Source organism: Bufo bufo, chromosome 1 (genome assembly GCF_905171765.1).
Source record: "Bufo bufo chromosome 1, aBufBuf1.1, whole genome shotgun sequence".
Lineage (NCBI taxonomy): Eukaryota > Metazoa > Chordata > Amphibia > Anura > Bufonidae > Bufo > Bufo bufo.
This window is the reverse complement of record NC_053389.1, coordinates 118,075,579-118,098,173: the sequence shown is the minus strand read 5'-3', so window position 1 is coordinate 118,098,173 and position 22,595 is coordinate 118,075,579. Positions and strand designations below refer to the sequence as shown.

The window sequence follows — 22,595 nt, the reverse complement described above, 5'->3', positions numbered from 1 at the left end:
CTAAGCTGTAAGCCATAATCATCCAAATTATAACAAATAAAGGCTTGAAATATCTCGCTTTGCATGTAATGAGTCTATCTCATATGTTAGTTTCACCTTTTAAGTTGGATTACTGAAATAAATGAACTTTGCACGATATTCAAATTTTTTGAGTTTCACCTGTATATATATTTTCTTTGTAATTTTTCTTGGGGTTATTGGTGGTACTATATGGGTTTTTGGGATGGATACAGTAGACGGACCCCTGGGGTAGCGGCGGAGGGGCGTAGCTGGGCAGGCTGCTCTGTGGAAAGCGTGTAATCCTGCTTTCAGGACCTGTAAGGGTTTGATGTCCGTTTCAAACAAAGAGAAACTCCTACAAGACGAGTGGTTATTAGGTGCTCTGGCTTCCAAGAGCTTGGACCGCCATGCATGCTTTTAGTGCTTTTAGTGCCCTCAGCAGTCAAATCTGCTGACTGACTCCCTTTAAGGATAGAGACCATCTGTAGAGGCATAACAAGATGCATGATCCGTAACAGGGGCCCCTAACTTACATGTGCCATTTATAATGCTATCTTTTTGTGGCTCTTCCTAGCAAATGCCCAGATCTGTAAATCTGAGCTATCCCTGGCATATCGGCTGCTGCAAGTTCTCAAGCAGCTGAGGTCAATCAGTTTTACAAGTCACCTCCAGCTTTGCTCTTGCCCTGAGCTTGTGTGGTGAATATTGCTCAGCACTGCTTATGGATGCAGTGGAAGTGTTAGACATGCTCCGAGCTCACTGTCTGTTCTAGTCAGAGTCATTTGCTTGCAAGTCAAAAGCTGCCACCTTGCTTTTCATCTTAGATACATGTTGGAAGTTTATGTGTCACATCCAATTGGCTTTAGTTCTAGAACATGCATGCTGTGGAAATACAGGGATTCATATGTATCTACAGAATCTGGATAGTCTGTAGAGTCTATGTGATCCCAGAATCATTTCAAATGTCTAGCACAAAGTGACTCCTAAGGATAACAGCAGATCTCTGCAGGTCTGTCTTCTTTCAAGGGGTTGTCCCATTTCAGCAGAATATGCCATAAATGTCCTATAGGTGCAGGTCCCACTGTGAACGGGGAGAACACTGCGCATGTGTGGCCTCCTCTCTGCTGTGAGACTTGGCAGTGAACAGAGAGCGAGCTGCACCTGCATGGCCAGTCCTCCTACTGCTATGGGATTTCCAAAAATATCTGATCCAGCACTCAGCTAAAAGTCCCATGAATGGAGGGGTGGATGTACATGCAAGGCTTGTCCTCCACTCACGCCAGAGCTCTATTCTTGAGAGAGGAGTGAGTCCCAGAAGTGGGAAAAACAAACACATGGCATGTTTTTTTTGGGGGGGACAATAGCAGAAGATCCATTCATTTGGGCAAAATGGTTGAAGTGCTGGGGTCATGAGCTTAAATCCAACCAGGGACAACATCTGCACGGAATTTGTAAGTTTGTGTGGGTTTCATGCCACACTCCAAAAGTAGAGAAATAGGCAAACTGGTTTCCTACAAAATTGACCATATTGTGTGGTAGGGTTGAAGGCCTGTATGGCAGCCATTTGACTTCCCAGGTTGTTGCCCCAGCCACACAACTATCCCTGCATTTTGAGTCCCTGTGAGCAGGCTCGGACTGGCCCACAGGGGTACAGGTGAATCCCCCGATGGGCCCCTGAACGAGGTCTCCCACACCCTGCACAAGTGGCAGCACCTCAACCAGCCTCTGTTCATATAAAAAACTTGATAGATTATTAAAGACACTCCCCAGTTTATTATTATAGACACGATCAGAGCTGAGATGACCTCTAGGTACAGAGGAAAGCTACCAGTGTCCTCTTCTCCTCAGGACCTACCTTCTCAAAGTGGCTGCAGGGACCCACATATTCAACCATCTGGTAGCATCTTGCTGCTGTGTGAGCAGGTAATATTTGAGTGTATCTGTATGGTGGGCCCCCAAAATAAATTTTACAGGTGGGCTCTAGGCACCCCAGACCGACACTGCCTGTGAGAAAGTCATTTTACAAATATGAGAGAATGAGGCATACTTTACAGTGAGCAATATCCTTTGAAGGACATTTTTAAACAGGCTCGGAGGGGTTCAAAAAAAATAAAATGAATAATGTTGACCTTACCGATCCCCGACACTCCTGTTCCTGGTCCTCCGCTGGTCTCTGCTTTCTGGTTCCACTTGACACACAAGAGAAGACGGCTCAGCCAGTCACGAGACAGTCAAATTATTCAAGAACACATATTCCACCAATATTATGTGATGCGATCATATATGTAACATATTTAGGGCTTCATATTGTGCCAGAAATTGACATACTGCCCTAGAGTAACATTTCCTTTCTATTGTAGGTGATAAGCAGAGCAGATGAGTCAGCACATTACTGTATTTGCCGCATGCATTTTGCAGGATGTTCCCCTTCCAAGTTCCAGTATTTAAGCATTTGCAGCTTTGCACATTTTAGAAGACGTCAGTCATTATTTAGCTAACATTGATCTATAATGAATGTTGGCCTCTGCACTCATTTGTCATGTCTTTTAAGTTGGCAATTACAGAGTATGCTGCCTGAAGTGATTTGTTAATGGATGGGAACAGACATTGGGAGGAATTTAAGACTGGCATTTCATACACCAGTCTTGATCAGAAGTGCCCTGGAGTAAGCCAAATTTATAAAGAGGCCCTGGCTTCTTAATAAATTTGGTGCATCTACTGGCAGTCTATGCACTGGCATGAATTATAATAAATCTGTCACCCACCTCTCTAAATAAGCCATGGCTACTTTTTAAAAACTGGTGAGAGAAGTGGAAAGTTATAAAGTTGTGCATAAAATGTGGCTTGTGCAAAAAATGTGCAACTTTTGTACACCAGGTTAAGTAAATTAAGCATTAAGCATTGGCCTGTGCTCAGGGGTCCAACACCCTCCATCACTGCCGTACAGGTGTAGCTCCATTGCTGGTACTACATTGCTCCGTCAACTTTGTAGTGGAGGGAGAGTACAACACTCCACCAATAACTTTGTAGTGGAAGGAATGCAGCAACCCGCAGGGGGAGAGCTGTGAGGAGGGTGGAAGTGGGGTGGCACAGATAGGATTAGTAGTGGTTCACCGTGGTTGTCCTAACTCTGGTGCTCGCCATGCATCATTAAATGGAGGGTGCACTCTTTCTTCCCTCCACTTCATAAATACAACACTGTAACTATGTACATAGGTCAAATGGAGCACCAAAACCAAATTCAGTACATAAAAACAGCACTAGACAGCACACTACATAAAACAGCACTAGACAGCACACTACATAAAACAGCACTAGAACCATGCTCATAACAGCGATACAACAACACAATCAAGATCACTACATAAATATAACACAGGAACTAAGCCCATAGGTCAAATACAAGACCAGAACCAAGTTCACTACATAAATACAGTACAGCGCCAGAACTGAGGCCATACCATAAATACAGTGGCAGAATTAACATCAGTACATAAATACAGCACCAGAACCAAGTGCACTACATACATCACCAGATTTAAAAAGTTCAATACTGATATCATTTGAATAGTCAGGTTAGCCCTTGTCATATAAGCTTGTACAGAGTGGAACTACAGCTCCCAGTGTGGCCTGAACGTGTAAAGGTATGCTGGAAGATGTTATTTCACAAAACAGCATGCTACCAACCATCCTCAGCTGTAGACCATACAAGTGACTACAGCATTGACCAGCATTTGCATTTAGTGACTTACAGGGGACTTCTCCATCCGGTTCAGGCCACCATGATGACATCTCCCAGTCTTGACTCGTTTTTGCAAATTTTGTTGGGAATATCTTTTCAGCTTCTCACTTTACCAACACATCAGAACCTTTATACTAATACAAACTCTTCCTAGTGCCACATGGCCATAAATACACTACTCACAAAAAGTTTGGGATATTTGGCTTGTGGGTTAAAATTCAAGTTGAACCTAAAATGCACTTTAACCTTTACAGGTGAACTTAATTTGACCTTCTCTAAACTTTTGAATGCACATGTCCAACTGTTCAGTGTTTCAGTACTTTTTGCACAACTTGCTGTTCTCTAGCAAGGAGCTTAATGGCAAAATGCACAACAGGTGTTTGATCCATGAATCGCCCAATAAATTTCCTGGTTCAATTAGAATTGGTATTTAAACAGTCCTCCTCATCATGTTGTTCACATTTTGACATCGTGAGACCAAGTTGACCCCTAACAACTGATTAACAGTACCTTGCCATTGCGAGGCTTCAAGCAGGATGTTCTAAGATAGAAGTGGCCACTGAACTTAGAGTGTCATCAGCAGGTTGCAACAGAGAGACTGAAAGAGTCACAGAAAGACAAAGAAGTGGACGTCCTTTGGCCACATCCAACACTAATGACCGCTTCATTGCGAACAACGCTCTGCAGAACTGGATGATGAATGCCACACAACTCCAGGCACATTTAAGGGAGGTGAGAGGCACCCAAATATCACGTCAGACCATTCAAAACCGTTAACTTTAGTGTGGTCTGCGTGCTAGATGACCTGCAAGGGTACCTGACCACACCACCAGGCACAGGTGTCATGGTCTTGCATGGGCCAGGGAGCATCTACGCTGGATGAGGGACCAGTGGTCCTCAGTGCTGTTCACTGATGAAAGTTGATTCATGCTTAGCAGAAATGATGGCCACCAACCATGTTGGAGACGTCAAAGAGAGCGCTATGCATCAGCCAATGTTGTTTTTGGTGGTAGTGGTGGTGTTGCAGTGTGGGCAGGTGTGTCTAGTCAATACAAAACTGCCCTACACTTTGTGAATGGTACAGGGACAAGCCCATACTACTTGAATAACATCATTAATCCAGTCATTGTGCCTCTGCATGAACAACACAGGCCTAATTTCCTCTTCATGGACGACAATGTGCCAGCAAATCGAGGTCGCATCATTAGGGAACGGCTGCTGGAGACCTCAAATGGAGTGGCCTGCTCTTTTTTCAGACCTGAATCCCATTGAAAACCTATGGGATCAGCTGAGTCCCCGTGTAGAGGCTCGTAACTCTGTACCCCAGAACATCAATGACCTGAGATCCGCCCTCCAAGTAAAGTGGGATGCTATGCCTCAGCAGACAATAAGTCGACTTGTGAACAGCATGAGATGTTGTTGTCAAGGCAGCTGTAATTGATGCTCAACGCAACATGACAAGTTCTTGAGACACTGACATTTTTGTGGGGGATATACCTACCACTGGTGTTGGCTTTTGTTTCAATAAATTGTTGGAGATGAGGAAATCACCATTGCATGCTTCTACTTAAATGCCCTACTATCATGATATAATATTACTGTAGGGTGAACTTTTACGTTTTCCATAAATTTCACCCGAAAGCCAAATATCCCTAACTTTTTGTGAGTAGTGTATGTATTATAAATTGATTAATTGCTTGCTTATTGTTAATGGCCATGCAGTTTTGTAGGTTTTCGTCTCAAATCCGTGCAGCCATTAACAATAGGCAAGCAATTTACAATCTATTTTGTAATGATTTATAGAAAACGGCTGCAGCTCGGAGGACCATGACAATTTCGGCCCTGCTGTGTCCTTGTTTCTACTACTGGACGCCAAGTCTGGTTCTACCCTGAGCAAGTAACACTATTTCTCTTGTTTAACCCTTGTATTGTGTTGAGTACATGAGTAATGAAATAAACATGTGTTTGTGGGATTAAATCTTTCATAAAATTTTGTTCCAGGCTTGCAAATTAACCAGAAGATTGTGACTGCTTACCCTCAGGTGATACTGGTTCGGGTTCCAACTCCAACAGTGCAATCCGATAGTGATATTACTGTTTTGCGACATCTTGAAAAGCTGGGCTGCCGTCTTATCAATCGCCCACAAGCCATTTTAAACTGTATTAACAAGTTCTGGACGTTTCAGGAATTAGCCGGACAAGGAATTCCTCTACCAGATACTTTCTCCTATGGTGAGTCCTAGAAGCTGTACTAAATGATGTCATGTTCAATGGCCCAAATTAAAGGGGTTGTCTCACTTGAACTAATAGCATTTATTATGTAGAGGAAGTTAATATAAGTGACTTACTAATGTATTGTGATTGTCCATATTACTTCCTTTGCTGGCAAGATTCATTTTTCCATCATATTATAGACTGCTTGTTTCCATGGTTACGACCACCTTGCAGTCCATCAGTGGTGGTCGTGCTTGCACACTATAGGAAAAAGTTCCGGCCTATTTGGTGGCCCGGACTGAAGGAGCGCACATAGGCAAGTGCTTTGTCCTATAGTGTGCAAGCACGACCAACCTGGATTGCAGGGTGTTTGTAACAATGGAAACAAGCAGTGTATAATGTGATGGAAAAATGAATTCAGTCAGCATAGGAAGTAATATGGACAATCACAATACATTAATATGTGCCTTGTATTAACATTCTCTACAATAAATACCACTTGCTGAAGTGAGACAACCCCTTTAACTGTTGTATTTTATGCCACTTAAAGGGGCTGTCTCATCACAGACAATGGCAGCATATTGCTAGGATATGCCCCCATTGTCTTATAGATGTGGGTCCCAGCACTGGGACCTGCACCTACAGTTGCAAGAAAAAGTATGTGAACCCTTTGGAATGATATGGATTTCTGCACAAATTGGTCATAAAATGTGATCTGATCTTCATCTAAGTCACAACAATAGACAATCACAGTCTGCTTAAACTAATAACACACAAAGAATTAAATGTTACCATGTTTTTATTGAACACACCATGTAAATATTCACAGTGCAGGTGGAAAAAGTATGTGAACCCTTGGATTTAATAACTGGTTGAACCTCCTTTGGCAGCAATAACTTCAACCAAACGTTTCCTGTAGTTGCAGATCAGACGTGCACAATGGTCAGGAGTAATTCTTCACCATTCCTCTTTACAGAACTGTTTTAGTTCAGCAATATTCTTGGGATGTCGGGTGTGAATCGCTTTCTTGAGGTCATGCCACAACATCTCAATCGGGTTGAGGTCAGGACCCTGACTGGGCCACTCCAGAAGGTGTATTTTCTTCTGTTTAAGCCATTCTGTTGTTGATTTATTTCTATGCTTTGGGTCGTTGTCCTGTTGCAACACCCATCTTCTGATGAGCTTCAGCTGGTGGACAGATGGCCTTAAGTTCTCCTACAAAATGTCTTGATAAACTTGGGAATTCATTTTTCCTTCGATGATAGCAATCTGTCCAGGCCCTGACGCAGCAAAGCAGCCCCAAACCATGATGCACCCACCACCATACTTCACAGTTGGGATGAGGTTTTGATGTTGGTGTGCTGTGCCTCTTTTTCTCCACACATAGTGTTGTGTGTTTCTTCCAAACAACTCAACTTTGGTTTCATCTGTCCACAGAATATTTTGCCAGTACTGCTGTGGAACATCCAGGTGCTCTTGTGCAAACTGTAAACGTGCAGCAATGTTTTTTTTGGACAGCAGTGGCTTCCTCTGTGGTATCCTCCCATGAAATCCATTCTTGTTTAGTGTATTACGTATCGCAGATTCGCTAACAGGGATGTTAGGATATGCCAGATACTTTTGTAAGTCTTTAGCTGACACTGTAGGATTCTTCTTAACCTCATTGAGCAGTCTGCGATGTGCTCTTGCAGTCATCTTTACAGGACGGCCACTCCTAGGGAGAGTAGCAGCAGTGCTGAACTTTCTCCATTTATAGACAATTTCTCTTACTGTGGACTGATGAACAGCAAGGCTTTTGGAGATACTTATATAACCCTTTCCAGCTTTATGCAAGTCAACAGTTCTTAATCGTAGGTCTTCTGAGAGCTCTTTTGTGCGAGGCATCATTCACATCAGGCAATGCTTCTTGTGAAAAGCAAACCCAGAACTGGTGTGTGTTTTTTCTAGGGCAGGGCAGCTGTAACCAACACCTCCAATCTCATCTCATTGATTAGACTCCAGTTGGCTGACACCTCACTCCAATTAGCTCTTGGAGATGTCATTAGTCTAGGGGTTCACATACTTTTTCCACCTGCACTGTGAATGTTTACATGGTGTGTTCAATAAAAACATGATAACATTTAATTATTTGTGTGTTAATAGTTTAAGAAGACTGTGATTGTCTATTGTTGTGACTTAGATGAAGATCAGATCACCTTTTATGACCAATTTGTGCAGAAATCCATATCATTCCAAAGGGTTCACATACTTTTTCTTGCAACTGTATATCAAGAACGGAGCCCCGAAAGAAGTGGAGAGTGAACTCCCATTCACTTCTATGGGGAGAGTGCTTAATAGTGGCCGGACCGAAGTCCTCCAGCCACCTTGCGGGGCTCCGTTCCCAATATAAGTGTGGGTCCCAAGGGTGGGACCCGCACCTATAAGACAATGGAGGCATATCCTAGCGATTTGCCCTCATTGTCTCAGATGAGACAAACCCCTTTAATAGGTGCATGTGTGTATTGGGGAATGTAATACTTTAATGCACTAAAGTCCAGCATTGGCATACAGAGCTCTGCATACTGCTGTACAAAAATATTCCGGTATATAGAGTCTCCATGAAAATATTGCCATATATCAGGCAGCACTTTTTCATCACTTCTAGGGGTAAACTGTGATTGCAGTTTACTGAACCAAACTTAGATCATCACAGAGGATGGTTAAACCATATATTTGATCATGCGAAACTGAAATTTTTTAGTATTTTTAAAATTCATGCACATGGACGTACTATGGCCCTACTTTGTACAGATGTAGTGTAGAGGTGTATGAGCCTCTGTTGCATTTCCCTATGACTCGATATGATGTAATTCAGAGACATACAGAGGTTTTTACTATCTGATTCCATATGACTCTAACAGATGTAATCTTGTGGCATGGTCCATCAGACTGTCTACACAGCCGGTGTGGCAGTGCACAGAACCTGTATGGACCGTATAGGCTCTCTGCACTACCATACAGGCTTCGTGTCTGTGTGTATGAGCACCAACTTAAGGCTTACTTATTGGGTAAAGTTATTTCAAATTTAAGGAACGTTAATAGAGTGCACGTGGTTTTGCTGCTTGGTTTTTGTCAGTACTGTACACTACTGGTACCACTAGTGCAGGGAGCTCCTGAGGAGCTGATGCAGAGGATGGGAGTTGTAGTGGCGTTGATGTGTCATGGTGTACTCCCTCAGGCCATCGCTCCCTGGGGATCAATGCAGTAGAAAGGTGGTTTGAAGAATCAGGTCAGAAGTAAAAGTACATATAACAGTCTCTCTTTACTTAGTGCAAAATACAACTTGTGGTACATGCAGCAGTAGTAGGTACAAAGTGCATTTTCTGTCACCAGATGATGAGGTATGGTGGCTGGTTATGTGGCAATTAAATGGCACTTGCAGACACTTGTGGGTATATGTGTCCATTGTGTGATACAGGCTACGTGATGGGTGTCTGATCTGTATTCTCTCACCTGCAGCAGGGTCTGTAAAACCGCAGTTTGCTGGTCACTCTGCTCACTAACACACTGTAGCTTCTGTGATGGAAGCAATCTCGGTTCTAGGAAACTTTCTGGAGAAGTGGTCTCGCAGGAGAACTGGATAGGGTTCGTTGGAGAAGGAGCTCAAGCATGTGCATCCTTCTTCTTTATTTGAGCTTGACTTTTTCCTTTTGGCAGGAGGTAGGACCAGCCCAATCCTACCGTGAGAGGAGGAACAGAGTGGTTAACCCCGTCCCTACCGTCCATACCACTTATGTTCTGTCCAGCCCACCAGCATAACATGACATAACAATGCATAATACAATTACAGTGCAGATACCCTGAGGTCTGGGGTGCGGCACTAGCAGATGAGAATACACCTATGGCTAAAGTTTTATGGCGACTTTTCACATGTGATGTATTAGAAAGTGATCTTTTGCAACATTGCCCATGTGATGAGTACATCATCATTTGGTACATGACATGCCCGTTTACATTTGATTGGAGTCTTCTTTTGGAGGTAAAAATATTAAAATCGTATTGCATTGTTACGTAAGATCATGACTGTATTAATTGAACCTTGTGCGTAGGGGGCTAGAGGCGATAACCTACAACCACCGCAGCCGTACAGTGCAGTAACCACAGTGTGTACTGGAGTGGAGCTTAAATGGGTTCTCAACCTTTCTTTCTTGGCCAGAAACCTTCTTTCTGTTCAGAATCCTCATGTCTGATAGTCAGAGTGAAGGGCGGTTACAAAGAGTGTCTCTCACTCTGAACGACTTGTCCTGTCCTGCATTACACAGACAACCCATTGATTTGAATGGACATTGTGCAATACCTAGTCATGCCTATGGTGGTGCTGCAGGGAAATTGAACCCTTGCTGACAGGTTTTGCCACAAATTACAGCTTATAGGGGCACACATTGTGATCAGTTTATTGTCAAAAGACCATGTTAACAAGTAGAGAATCCCATTAATGAGATTAAAGGGGTTTTCAAGGAGTTCGATACTGATGGCCTATCCTCAGGATAGGTCATAAATATCTGTTTGTTGGGGGTCCGACTCCTGGAGCAGCTGTTTGAAGAGGCTTCGGTGAGTGCTGTGGCCTCCTCACATCTTACCGAACATAGCACGATACATTGTATAGTGGCTGTGCTTGGTATTGCAGGTCAGGCCCATTCACTTGAATTAAACTGAACTGTAATTAGGCCACGTGACCGAACTGTTATATGTACTTTTACTTCTGACCTGATTCTTCAGACCACCTTTCTACTGCATTGATTCCCAGGGAGCGATGGCCTGAGGGAGTATACCATGACACATCAATGCCACTACAACTCCCATCCTCTGCATCCGCTTCTCAGGGGCTCCCTGCACTAGTGGTACCAGTAGGGTACAGTACTGACAAAAACGAAGCAGCAAAACCACGTGCACTCTATTAAATTTGATGTCCCTCAAATTGGAAATGGCTTTACCCAATAAGAAAGCCTTAAGTTGGTGCTCATACACACTGACACGAAGCCTGTATGGTAGTGCAGAGAGCCTACACGGTCCATACAGGTTCTGTGCACTGCCACACCGGCTGTGTAGACAGTGACGTAATTGGCTTAGGAAGAAGACACATTGCTTACCGGAGTGCTGCTGCTGATTGGTCGGGGTGCTAGGAGTCAGACCCCACCGATCAGATATTGATGAGCTATACTGAGGGTAGGCCATCAACATCAAAGTCCCAGAAAACACGTTTAGGACCCTTCAGACGAGCCAGTTCCACGCAGTGGACTTGCCGCGTGAGTATGCGGCAGCTCCCGTCCTGACCTCCCAGCACTGCCGGGGTCACATAGCATTGTATTGATTTATGATGCTATGTAACCCTTACAGTTCTGGAATGTATTGGATAGCACTGACAGCATTATGTCAGTGTTATCCAATACATTCCAGACTTGTAAGGGTTACATAGCATCATAAACCAATATAATGCTATGCGACCCCCGTCAGTTAGGGAGGTCAGGACGGGAAATGCCGCATACTCACGTTGTGAGTCTGATATGTGGAACTCACTCGTCTGAAAGCGGCCTTAAGGGATTTCCGATTGTCTTCACAAGTGGTGTTTTAGATAGGGAAAACAGTGCATGCTGGGATTTTTTGTTCTGCATACAGCAGATTACTGGTAACTAAACTATGAATCCCAGCATGCACTTTTGCTCCTCATGTGACTTGATACTAACATAGCAATTTTTTTTTCAGAAGAATTGCAGGTTCAGTGGAAGGGCAGTGATCTTTTTATTCCAGGGTAAGACAGTATTTTTCTATGAAGACAGATTCCTGCTGAAATATAAAAATACAATTTACCTTTAAAACGCGGCTGTCCGCCGAAGAAAGTCCTTAGTGTTCTGTATAGTAATGATGTGGCTAGCAGATCCGCTACGGGAGTGCTCAGTGCCAAGGACTGGATGACAGATTGTGGGGCCAGCATTACACTTGTGTAGAAATAATACATGACTAGCAGTAAATGGCTGGAAGCTTGGCTCTGTCATTCTGCATTTGGGCCAACAGTTACATTTTTGGTGGTATTTTTTTCTTACATTATTTCCTTTCTAACATGACAGGTGGACACGATGAATTTGCAAAAATTATACATGCAGCGGAACCTCTTGGATATCCTGTGGTTGTGAAGAACACTCGAGGACATCAAGGTATTTTATGATTTATAGTGTACAGTCAGATTTCTATAAAGGGGTACACAGAAACAGGAATCCCCTTTTCATATGTGCAGGCAGGGTACAGTGATTTTTTTTTTTTTAAATCCTGTTTCATTTTTATTGAAAATACAAAACAAAGAAATTACAGACATTTCTTGTACATTATTTCATATATCAGCTTCCTAGCATAATAAAGTATTGCTATATTTCAAATATAATATATTTTGAATTGCATATCTTGTCATTACAAACTCAAATTTTACAGAAGAAAACCAATAAAAGTGTATCACATATAGCAATAACGCCCCCCCCCCCCCCAACCCACCCCAATTTTCTTGCAGAGAGACAACCATCCTAACCCATATTGGGAAAACATTGTGTTATGATGCTTGGCGAGCACAGTATATCACTGTATGTGCAGTTAGTTATCTAGTCCAGAATGTCGGGACTGCCCAACCAGGATTCCCCTCGGTTCACCTTACCAACGATTGCAACGCCAGTCCGGGGACATCAAACCTCTCCAAATAGCCAGGAATTTAGCTGGGCATCTTCTTTTCAAATATATTACTCTTTCATATCTCAGTATATTAAGTCAGTTTACATATTCCCGTTTAGTGGGTGGGTTCTGTTCTATCCAATGTTTGGCTATTAATATTCTAGCTTGGAATAGCATTCTTTGTATACTTAAAGACATTCCGCTGTCACCTCTTATTACGTCTACAAGTCCTAGTATACATACTCTGGGATCACTTAATAGCTGTATCTGAGTTGTCTGGGCAATTATCTGCAAAATCTCCTTCCAAAATATTCCTAACCCAGGGCATTCCCAAAACATATGCATCAAGGAGGCCTCCTCCGCTCCACACCGGGGACAGTACGAGTTCGTCCGAATACCTATCTTGTGTAAGAATACAAGGGTTTTATATACTCTGTGTATTAGATATAACTGGGATAGACGTTGAGCTTCACTAAGTGTTAAGCTAATAGTTAAAGCCAGGACATTGTCCCACTGCTCCTGCGTAATAGCACCCATGTCCCGTTCCCATTTATCTTTAATCGATAAACAGCTCGATGAGGTAGATTTGTCAAACAGATGTCTATAGAGCATAGAAATAAATCCTTTAGAACTTCCACTACGCAATACCTGTTGAACTATCGGAGGGGAGCCTGATATTTGTATGCCCTCCTTCAACTGCGCCTGATATGCATGTCTGAACTGTAGGAATTGCTAGAACACAGTGTGTGGGAGACCAAATTCCTGCTGTAATTGTGCAAACGGCTTCATAACACCTCCCTTGTGAATCTGATGAAGGAGAAGCCTTCTAATCTAAATATTTCAGGTAACCGCAGGTTGCGCCATAAAGACTTGTTGTCATATAGTCCTTGGAGACCAATTAATTCCTTAAACCTAGACCAATTTTTAGTTATTAGTGATACTGTGGGGTCAGGGCCGGTGCAAGGATTTTTGTCAACACAAGCGAATCTACATTTCACATTTCTGTCCCTCATGATTCATTTCCATTTCTTGCCCCCCCATCATTTCACATTTCTGCCCTTCATGATTCATGTCCATTTCTTGCCTCCCCCCATCATTTCTGCCCCTCATGATTCATATCCATTTCTTGCCCCCCCCCATCATTTCACATTTCTGCCCCTCATGATTCATGTCCATTTCTTGCCCCCCACCATGTGCCAATATCATAGTGCCATCCTCTCCCCCTGCCCCCTAATGTGCCAGTATCAAGTGCCTCTCTCCTCCCCCCTCCATGTGCCAGTATCATGGCGCCAATAGCCCCCGCTCCCCCGTGGCAGTAAAGTAACAGTCCGGTATTTAAAAAAAAAACACTTTTATACTTACCTCCATGTCAGCGATGTGATGCAGGCCTCTTCCTCTTCCTGTGTTCCCACCAGCCTCTAATTTTGAAGATTTGGTGCTCGTGTTCTTATTTTGCCTGTCTTTCAGAAAAGTTTATGATGGGATTCGAACCCATGACCTTCTGTATCAGAGGCCCACATACTTAACCACAGAGCTATGAGAGCTGTATAGCAAGTTAATTAAAAAAAAGAAATATATAAGACTTCTACTGTAGATAACTTTGATACCTAGTGTACAACCATACACATGACAGTTGCCCCAACACACCCAGCTCTGCTACATCCATACACAGTTTGCTGGGGCAGCTGTCATGTGTATGTACACTAGGTATCAAAGTTACCTACAGTAGAAGTCTTTTTTTTTGTTTTGGTTATATAGCTCTCATAGCTGTGTGGGTAAATGCCTTGCCTCTGATGTGAAAGGTCGTGAGTTCGAATCCCAGGAGAAACTTTTCTGAAAGACATGCTAGTGTACAACCATACACATGACAGTTTCCCCCAACACACCCATCGCTGCTACATCCATACAGTGTGCTGGGGCAGCTGTCATGTGTATGTACACATAAATTTAAATACACCAGGGTCTCGTAGCTCAGAGTGTGTGTTGCTGTGGCTGCTGCCTCAGCCTGTCAGTTGCGTGCCGCTCTGTGACTGAGATAGTGAGGGCCGGGCTGCTCGGCACACAGGCTCAGCGGGGTAAATGTAAGTTAGCAAGTTAATTGGGCTGCCTTATGATAGAGCCGGCCCTGTGTGGGGTAGTTCTCAGAACATGTCTGCAGCTTTCCCAGTTCTGCCGTAGCAATGGGTGTCTTTTTTTTTAATAATAAATGATGCTATTCTGGCTGGGGGGTCCCAAACCAGCTGGGGGTCCCAAACATTGTCCCCATCCCTTAAGGTGCTGTATTTGTGCGGCTACGAAGTATAGCCATGGATTTGGGAGAGAAAGGCCCCCCTCCTCCTTACCCCTCTGTAGCGTCTTCATACAAATTGTAGGTTGTTTCTTTTTCCATACTAGGGAGCGAAAGATACCCTGGATCTTATAAAATACCCTTTGGGGGATCCAGGGGAGTTATGTAATATATACAGCGATTGAGGCATCAATATCATTTTGATTAGATTGCAATGACCAACTACTGACAGAGGGAGTTTACACCAGGCATTCACCTTGTCTGTAAATTTTTGAATCAGGGGGTCTAGGTTAACCTTAACATAGTCTGTGATTGTTGGTGTTATCATCTGTGATGGGAGGGGCTCAAGAGGAAGAATTATAAAACATGCCCTTTTCGCTGATGACCTTTTACTATTTTTAGAAAATCCCAAGAGAGATCTGAAGCGAGTTTTCCAGCTCTTGGAGGACTTTGGAACAGTTTCGGGCTATAAGGCCAACCCTACAAAGTCTGAGCTTCTCTTATTATACAACCGCCCTAAAGATACTCCTTCTTTCCAGCTAGATGTTCCCATTAGTATCGCTAATACTTCAATTAAATACCTGGGAATCCACATAGGAAGACGTCCGGAATCTCTGTATTTATTAAATTATCCTCCTCTTATTAAATCTATTCTGGCAGATTTAGATAGATGGAAAAAGTTTCCGTTGTCATTGGGGGGGAGATGTCAGCTACTAAAAATGGTCAGTATCCCGAAGGTACTCTATCATCTGCAGAATATCCCTCTTTTGCTCAAACATTTGGACATGGACAAGCTAGAATCAGCTTTTCGATCCTTTTTATGGGGAGGTAAGAGGCCCAGAATAGCTTTACGTAAGCTTCAATTACCAAAACAAAAAGGTGGGCTGTCATTTCCATGTCTTCGGCTCTACAACCTGGCAGGATTAATGAGACACTGTATTGACTGGATCTTTGATACTAGCTATTACTCCAACTGTAAACTGGAGTCACAATTGGTCAGGCCCTGGTCTGACGGGAGCACTGCTTCATGCTAGGTTGGCTGACATCCCTCCCCTATCTAAAAGCAGTTTCATGGTTCGTGATACCATAGCTACCTGGAAGGAGGTCTGTAAAGTCCTTAAATTGCCCTTCTTGCTCTCCAAGCTCATGCCTATTTGGGGACACCCGAAGTTTACGGCAGGAATGGAATCAAAACACTTTGGAGAGTGGAGAGCAAAGGGAATAAAAAGAATGGGGGATATCTAGAATGGCCAGGAAGGGCGACTCAATTCCCTTTTGGAAATTAAGGACAAATATGGACTTGCTCACTCCCAACACATGTTTGCATATATGCAAATTGTAAGTTTCCTTAAACATAGAACCCAATCCCCAGCGGCAATAATGCTTCCTAATATCTTGGACAGGCTATTGGGTCAGGGAAAAATTAAAAAATCCCTTTCAGATTTATATATGGAGCTTAGGGAAATTAGACAAAAACCGTTGTCAGATACTGTTTTTGCACACTGGAAAAAAGATTTCCCTCTCATATCGGCGGAAAATGTAATTATACCAGGTTTAGAAAAGATCAGGAGATCAACTTGGAATGAAGGCTGGAGAGAAACACACTTTAGGATAATACATAAAGCCATCTATGGCTTTAATTGTGCTGGGAAAAACCCAGACCAATCTAGAATTGTTGCTTGTCCAAAATGTCATCTTAGGGGGTCGGACATGATTCATGGGCTCTGGTCCTGTCCAAATTCCGTTCAATTTTGGAAGATGGTCAAACACCATATCAAGGCACACCTGAAAATAACGATTCCAATCACACCAGAATTTATTATCTTTCACTCATCCACAGAACGTAGCCTCTTTGCGCCAGTAGTCCACATAGCAATCTTGACGGCAAAGCGTTGTCTTCTAAGAAATTGGCTGCAATCTCAGGTTCCGACAGCTTCTGAGATATTCCTGCAAATTAAGAGGTGCTTTGATATAGAAAGAATGGAGGTGGAACAGGCTGGAGGGTCATTAATCAGCTCGTTCTTTAAAAAATGGAAGGCTTTCATGTCAACAGTATACTCGGACGCAGAATTGAAAACCCTTATGAAACCCTTCTTGTGCTCAGAATGGTATCTAAAGAATAAGATAGCAGGATCATTGGGAAGGTTACTGGTCGATTAGGACGATTATTTTACTTGTGTTGAAGGAGGGACACTGCGCTGTTTAGGGGGGGAGGGGGGAGGTGGTAAAAGTTGGAAAATTAAGATGACTTATGTGAGGTAACAGTAGGTCAACTCTTTTCATATGACAGGTTTTATTGATAATGGACGGTAACGATATTGTGTGCAAATCTCATATATGTGCGTGTCATGCTATTATATATGTGAATCTTTGAAACTGAGTAACATCAATAGATGCATTATGTATGTACCGAAATCCATTGCATGCCTATGTACTGCTAAATATAATTGATCAATAAAAATTTATATTTGAAGAGGAAGAATTACAGATTTATCCCAATTAATTGTTAATCCGGATCGCTTTCCAAATTCGGTAATGCATTTTATAATTGGGCGAATAGAATACGCTATGTCTCCTGTATATATAAGCATATTATCAGCATATAGGGAAACTCTTTCCTCCCGAGAACCCAGTGGAAACACTTTCCAATCAGGGGATGCACGCAGAAGACAGGCCAGGGGCTCAATAGCAATAGCGAACAATAGAGGGGATAATGGACAACCCTGTCTTGTACCCCTATACATTGGAAACTGTGCAGATAACTCCCTGTTTTCCCTAATTCTGGCTACTGGCAAGAAGTTGAACCCATGAATCCCCGCCCAAACCCCATAGCCCTCATGACCTCCCACAGATATTCCCATTCAACGCTGTCAAAAGCTTTGTGTAACAGCGGCTGCTGTACGCTGCTGTTCCCCCGCTAATCGCCGTGGTCCCGGGCACCGCGCTCAGCGGTGACCTGTAGTCGGTGCTTCCCATTTCACCGCTGCGGTCCTGGGCTCTGTGTCTGTAGGTGGTATTGCTTTTGAGGATTTCCCCACCACAGCTTCCACTCAGCCCCGGATGTAAGCCGTGTACCGGCGTGGGCTCTCCAGGATACAGCGAAGTCACAGACAAGGAAAGCAAGAACAGAAACTTTACTTTGACAATAGTAATAACACAAGTATAAACATAATAAGTAATACCCCAGGCCCACAGTCACCGTCCCTGTCCGAGGGACAGGCCTAGCCCGTTGGCACACACAGCAGAGCCTGAAAGTCGTGCCGCTACCGAGAACACACCTAACTGGTGGCAGACGCAGCAGAGCCTGCAAGTCAATTACTGCACTGCAGTCCAGTATAGTAAGGCCTAACAAAAGATATAACCCTAGCTATCTAACTAATACAAGGCCTAGGCTAGTCTCTGTTACTTCAGGTGCCACACAGTATCATATAATCAGTAACCAGGTGTACTGACCTGCGTACGTTCTGGGCCCGAGGATGCCGCTTACCCGGGATGGCCACCAACCTCTCAGCAATCGTGCGGCCTTGCTTGATAATTAGGCGTTTTGTCCACACACTGGAAAAGGTCTTCCTGGGACAACCTCTCTTTCAAAGAGCTGGATCCAGTCAGGGGACAACAGCTACTTTCCTTCCTCTGAGTGTCCATTCACTGCCGGGCATCCGCAAGCCAGGATGGAATCGGATTCAGTCTCTCACAGCACAATCCTTCCACCATGTCAGATCAGCTCAGACTTCCTGGTTTTTCTCAGAAGCAGCCTGGATGAGTCACCATCTGCTTTGCATATGTAAATCCCAGAGTGTGCTGGCTATAGCTGCAAAAACCAATACAGTTTAGTTTAGGCATAAACATTATACAGGCAGAGCTGTTCCACAATCTCACATGCCACCCCACTAGAAGTTGTCGCCCTCTGCAACTCTCCCCATACAAACTCATCCTGGGCATAGTGCTGTGGAGGCACACCAGCATTGGGCCTTGTTGACCTTCTCAGATTGAGGTTCTCAGAAATACTGGGGACATCAGGCATATTTGACGAGAGAGGAGCTGTTGACTGTTCAGCATTGCACCTGGGTGGCAAACCTGTCACAGCCGGAACCTCTGTGGACACCTGGGCAGGGACAACCCACCATTCCTCCTCTTCCTCATCTGAGGGACTTTCCTCCATACTCTGAGCGTGAGGAGGCACCCCCTCCACGCACACCGGCTCATCAAAATTGCAACGTCTCAACATATTACAGTGTAAGTTCCGTGAGGGTCCCGCTGTCCCGACTGGTTCTACCTCATAGACCGGAATAGCAGGGTCTACCCTTCTCTTCACCGTGTATGGAACCGCCTCCCATCGTCCATCCAACTTCCCAGATGGCTGTTTGACTTTGACCATCACCCGATCACCCGGGACATACTTATCTTTCTGCACTGGTCTTTGGTTAGGGTCTACCACCTGTCCCAGGTTCTCCCCCACAACCCTCTCAACACTCTCAGCCGGCGGCAGTGCTTCTGCACCCATGCGGTGGTACTTCTCTGTGGGGGCTCCATCGGTTTAGGCATGTGGAGATCTTCAATCTCCCGTCCAGCTCGTCCAAACATGACCATGTGGAGAGTATCCGGTGGTACTGTGTACTCTGTTGTTATAGGCCCACATCAACTCAGGTAGGTACGCGGGCCAGTGGGCTTTTTGACTGTCTTCCAGAGTCTGCAGCATCTGAAGCAAGGTGCGATTGAAGCGTTTGCACACCCCGTTTCCTTGTGGGTGATACGGAGTGGTGCGGGAGCGTTCAATCCCATACAGTTGGTACAGTTCATTCATTAGAGTACCCTGAAAGCATGCTCCCTGGTCAGAATGTATCCTCCGTGTACACCCGAACACCTGTATAAAGTGTTTACAGACAGCTTCGGGGGCCGACTCTGCGGTCTGGTCTCTGGTGGGCACAGCCACCGCATACTTGGTAAAGTTGCAGTATGCAGACCTGCAGGGTATTGCGATGTGAGGTCACGGTTACTTAGGCAAACGAGGGTTGCTATGGGTTACTCACAGTTTGTAGGAAGACCCTGGGCAGGCGTACAGCAGTGATGGAGAGGCTGGCACAGAAGTCCTCTGGGGCACTCTCTGTATATAGGGACCAGGCCTGATGGTAGATGAGGTGCCCTGGGTGTTGCAGATGTTTAATGTGCCTAGGGCAAGGTCCCTTTAAGGTTCGTGACGCCAGTGCCTGTAACGGTGGCACACCGATTGATAGTGGTAATAAGTGAGGAACACGCTGTTATGGTGAACCAAAACTTCCTTTACTGGAAAACGGTTAACTTTATACAGTCTTTTGTAAGTTCAGTTCCATATAGCAGGATCACATCACAAGCAAGCTTTTACAATGATGGCAGGCAACAATGTTCTTGCAAGATACTCAGAGGGTTAAACACACTCACAGATCAGACTGTACCTTCTCCTCAGAAATACTGTACACTGTTCCTCAGAACTCCTGTCTGTCTTTATCCCAAGGCCCGTATGCCCTAATGCTGGCTTTATCCTTGGTAGAAAGCTTCCTCTCGTATATATCCTTGCTTCAAGTATAAATCCTTCTGCCCTTCAGCTTCCTGGTCTGGCTGGTATACTGGCTCTGCTTGTGGGAACTTGGCTTCTCAGGAGGCAACTCTTCCCCTGGTGACAAATCTTCTGAGCTAACTCTGGCTCAATATCCTCAGGCAGGCTGATCCACACTCACTAGCCTCCTGGTGTCAACTATAAACCTGGGCTGTCCAGTTGCATGTCAGGGCCTGCACCTCAGCCCCTCTCTGGCTGAAGTGTCCTCTGGCCTCTGACTCTACACTCCTCACTCCACAGACTCCCGACTGACTGCTCCTTGTCTGGGTCTAAATATATATACTAGGTGTTCCCTGGCTCCCTCTAGTGCCTAGGATGATGAACTACATCCTCAAAGGCCTGCTACACATATCACAGGAAAATACACATAAATACATAGTAAAAATGTATTAAAATGTACTGTGAAATACGCTGCCACTGTCCCCACAGGAGCTGGAGAGCAACGTGGCCCAATTGACCCTTGCGTAGTGCCCACATTTACCTAGTAGGACACTACAAAGTGATCTGTCATGACTAGACAGTACGAGTGTCCCGAGGTAGAGTATCCAATCTGTACATAATCGATCAAAAGTTCTAGGGGCGCTGAGGTGCGAATGGTCTGCACAGGAGCCCGCTATTCAATACTCTTACTCAACCCGCAGGATCGACACTTAAGACATGCCGCGGCCACCATATCGGCCAGATCTGGACAGTATACCAGCCGTTTGAGCTACTTGAACCTTAACAACTTCTGACCCTCTGGGGTCAGGCGGGCTCCTTCTTCTGGCCGAGGCCAGATCTTGCTCCGAACCCATTCTATCACTTTCCACAAATCCCGGCAGCTATTCTGGACTCTCTCCCAATCAGTCAATGTTTTCCCCAGCACCAGAGTCATTCCAGATGCCACCCCACTTGAATGTGCCACATCCGGGAACAGAGGTAAGCGACCAAGGTCAGGAGTTTCAGTGTCCTCTAACTCCTCATCGGCTCTGAGTCAACTGTCCTACTGGAACTCGAGAGAGTGCATCGGCGTTGCCGGAACTTGATGTGGTATTGGTACTTAGAAAGGCGGGCCAACCATCTTTGCTCGAGTGCACCGAGCTTGGCATTCTCCAGGTGTGTCAACGGGTTGTTGTCCGTCATCACGGTCACTTCTGCACCAGTCAGGTATTCAGCAAACCTTTTGGCCCACACCAGTGCCAGTAGTTCCAGTTTAAAGGAGCTATAGTTATCAGGGTTGCGTTCTAACTCTCTTAGGGACCGGCTCCCATAGGTGATGACTCTCTCCCGTCCATCCTGGACTTGGGACAATACAGCCCCCAGACCATGTAGGCTTCCATCAGTATACAGCAGGAATGGGGTATCAAACCGCATGTAAGCCAGGATCGAGGCATTGGTCAGCGCCTCTTTCACCGCTTCAAATGCCTCTTGTTGCCGGGGCCCCCAGTCCACGGGGCTTTTCTTAGGGCCCCCAGCCGTGCCTCTTAGCAACTCGTTTAACGGGCCTACCAGATAAGGGAATTGTGGTATAAACCTCCTGTAGTAGCCGGCCAGTCCCACGAACGCCCATACCTCCCGTAACTAACCCATGGTCTCGTAGCCGTCCCAAGACTTGTCGCAGCTTCTAGAGGTGATCTTTAAAGGAAGCCCCCGAACACTACTATGTCATTTAGGTATATCAATACTGATTCGAAGTTGAGGTCCCCCAGATAGTGTTCCATCAATCACTGGAATGTCCCCGGAGCATTGGAGAGGCCGAAGGGCATCCGGTTGAACTCGTAGAATCCCATAGGTAGAATGAAGGCCGTCTTGGCTTTGTCCTTCTTGGCCACCGGCACCTGCCAGTACCCACTAGCCAGGTCAAGAGTTGAGAAGAACTTTGCTTGGCTTAGAGCTGATAATGACGACTCAATCCGCGGAAGGGGGCAGGCATCCCGGACGGTCTGAGCATTCAGCTTCCGATAATCCACGCAGAACCGGAGACTCCCATCTTTCTTCCGCACCAAGACTACCGGAGCAGCCCACGGACTTTGACTCTCCTGGATCACCCGGTTCTCCAACATGCTGGCCACCATATCTTTCACCAT

The 22,595-nt window shown here is 44.9% G+C and overlaps 1 protein-coding gene across 1 annotated transcript in view; it reads left to right on the top strand.

Moving 5' to 3' along the window:
• The window catches only part of RIMKLA (ribosomal modification protein rimK like family member A), an 84,862-nt gene that overhangs the window by 29,573 nt on the left and 32,694 nt on the right, over positions 1 to 22,595 (top strand). The window contains exons 2-3 of the mRNA XM_040428754.1: positions 5,744 to 5,974; positions 12,061 to 12,147. Of these exons, the coding sequence (XP_040284688.1) occupies positions 5,744 to 5,974; positions 12,061 to 12,147 (318 nt within the window). The remainder of the gene's footprint in view (positions 1 to 5,743; positions 5,975 to 12,060; positions 12,148 to 22,595) is intronic.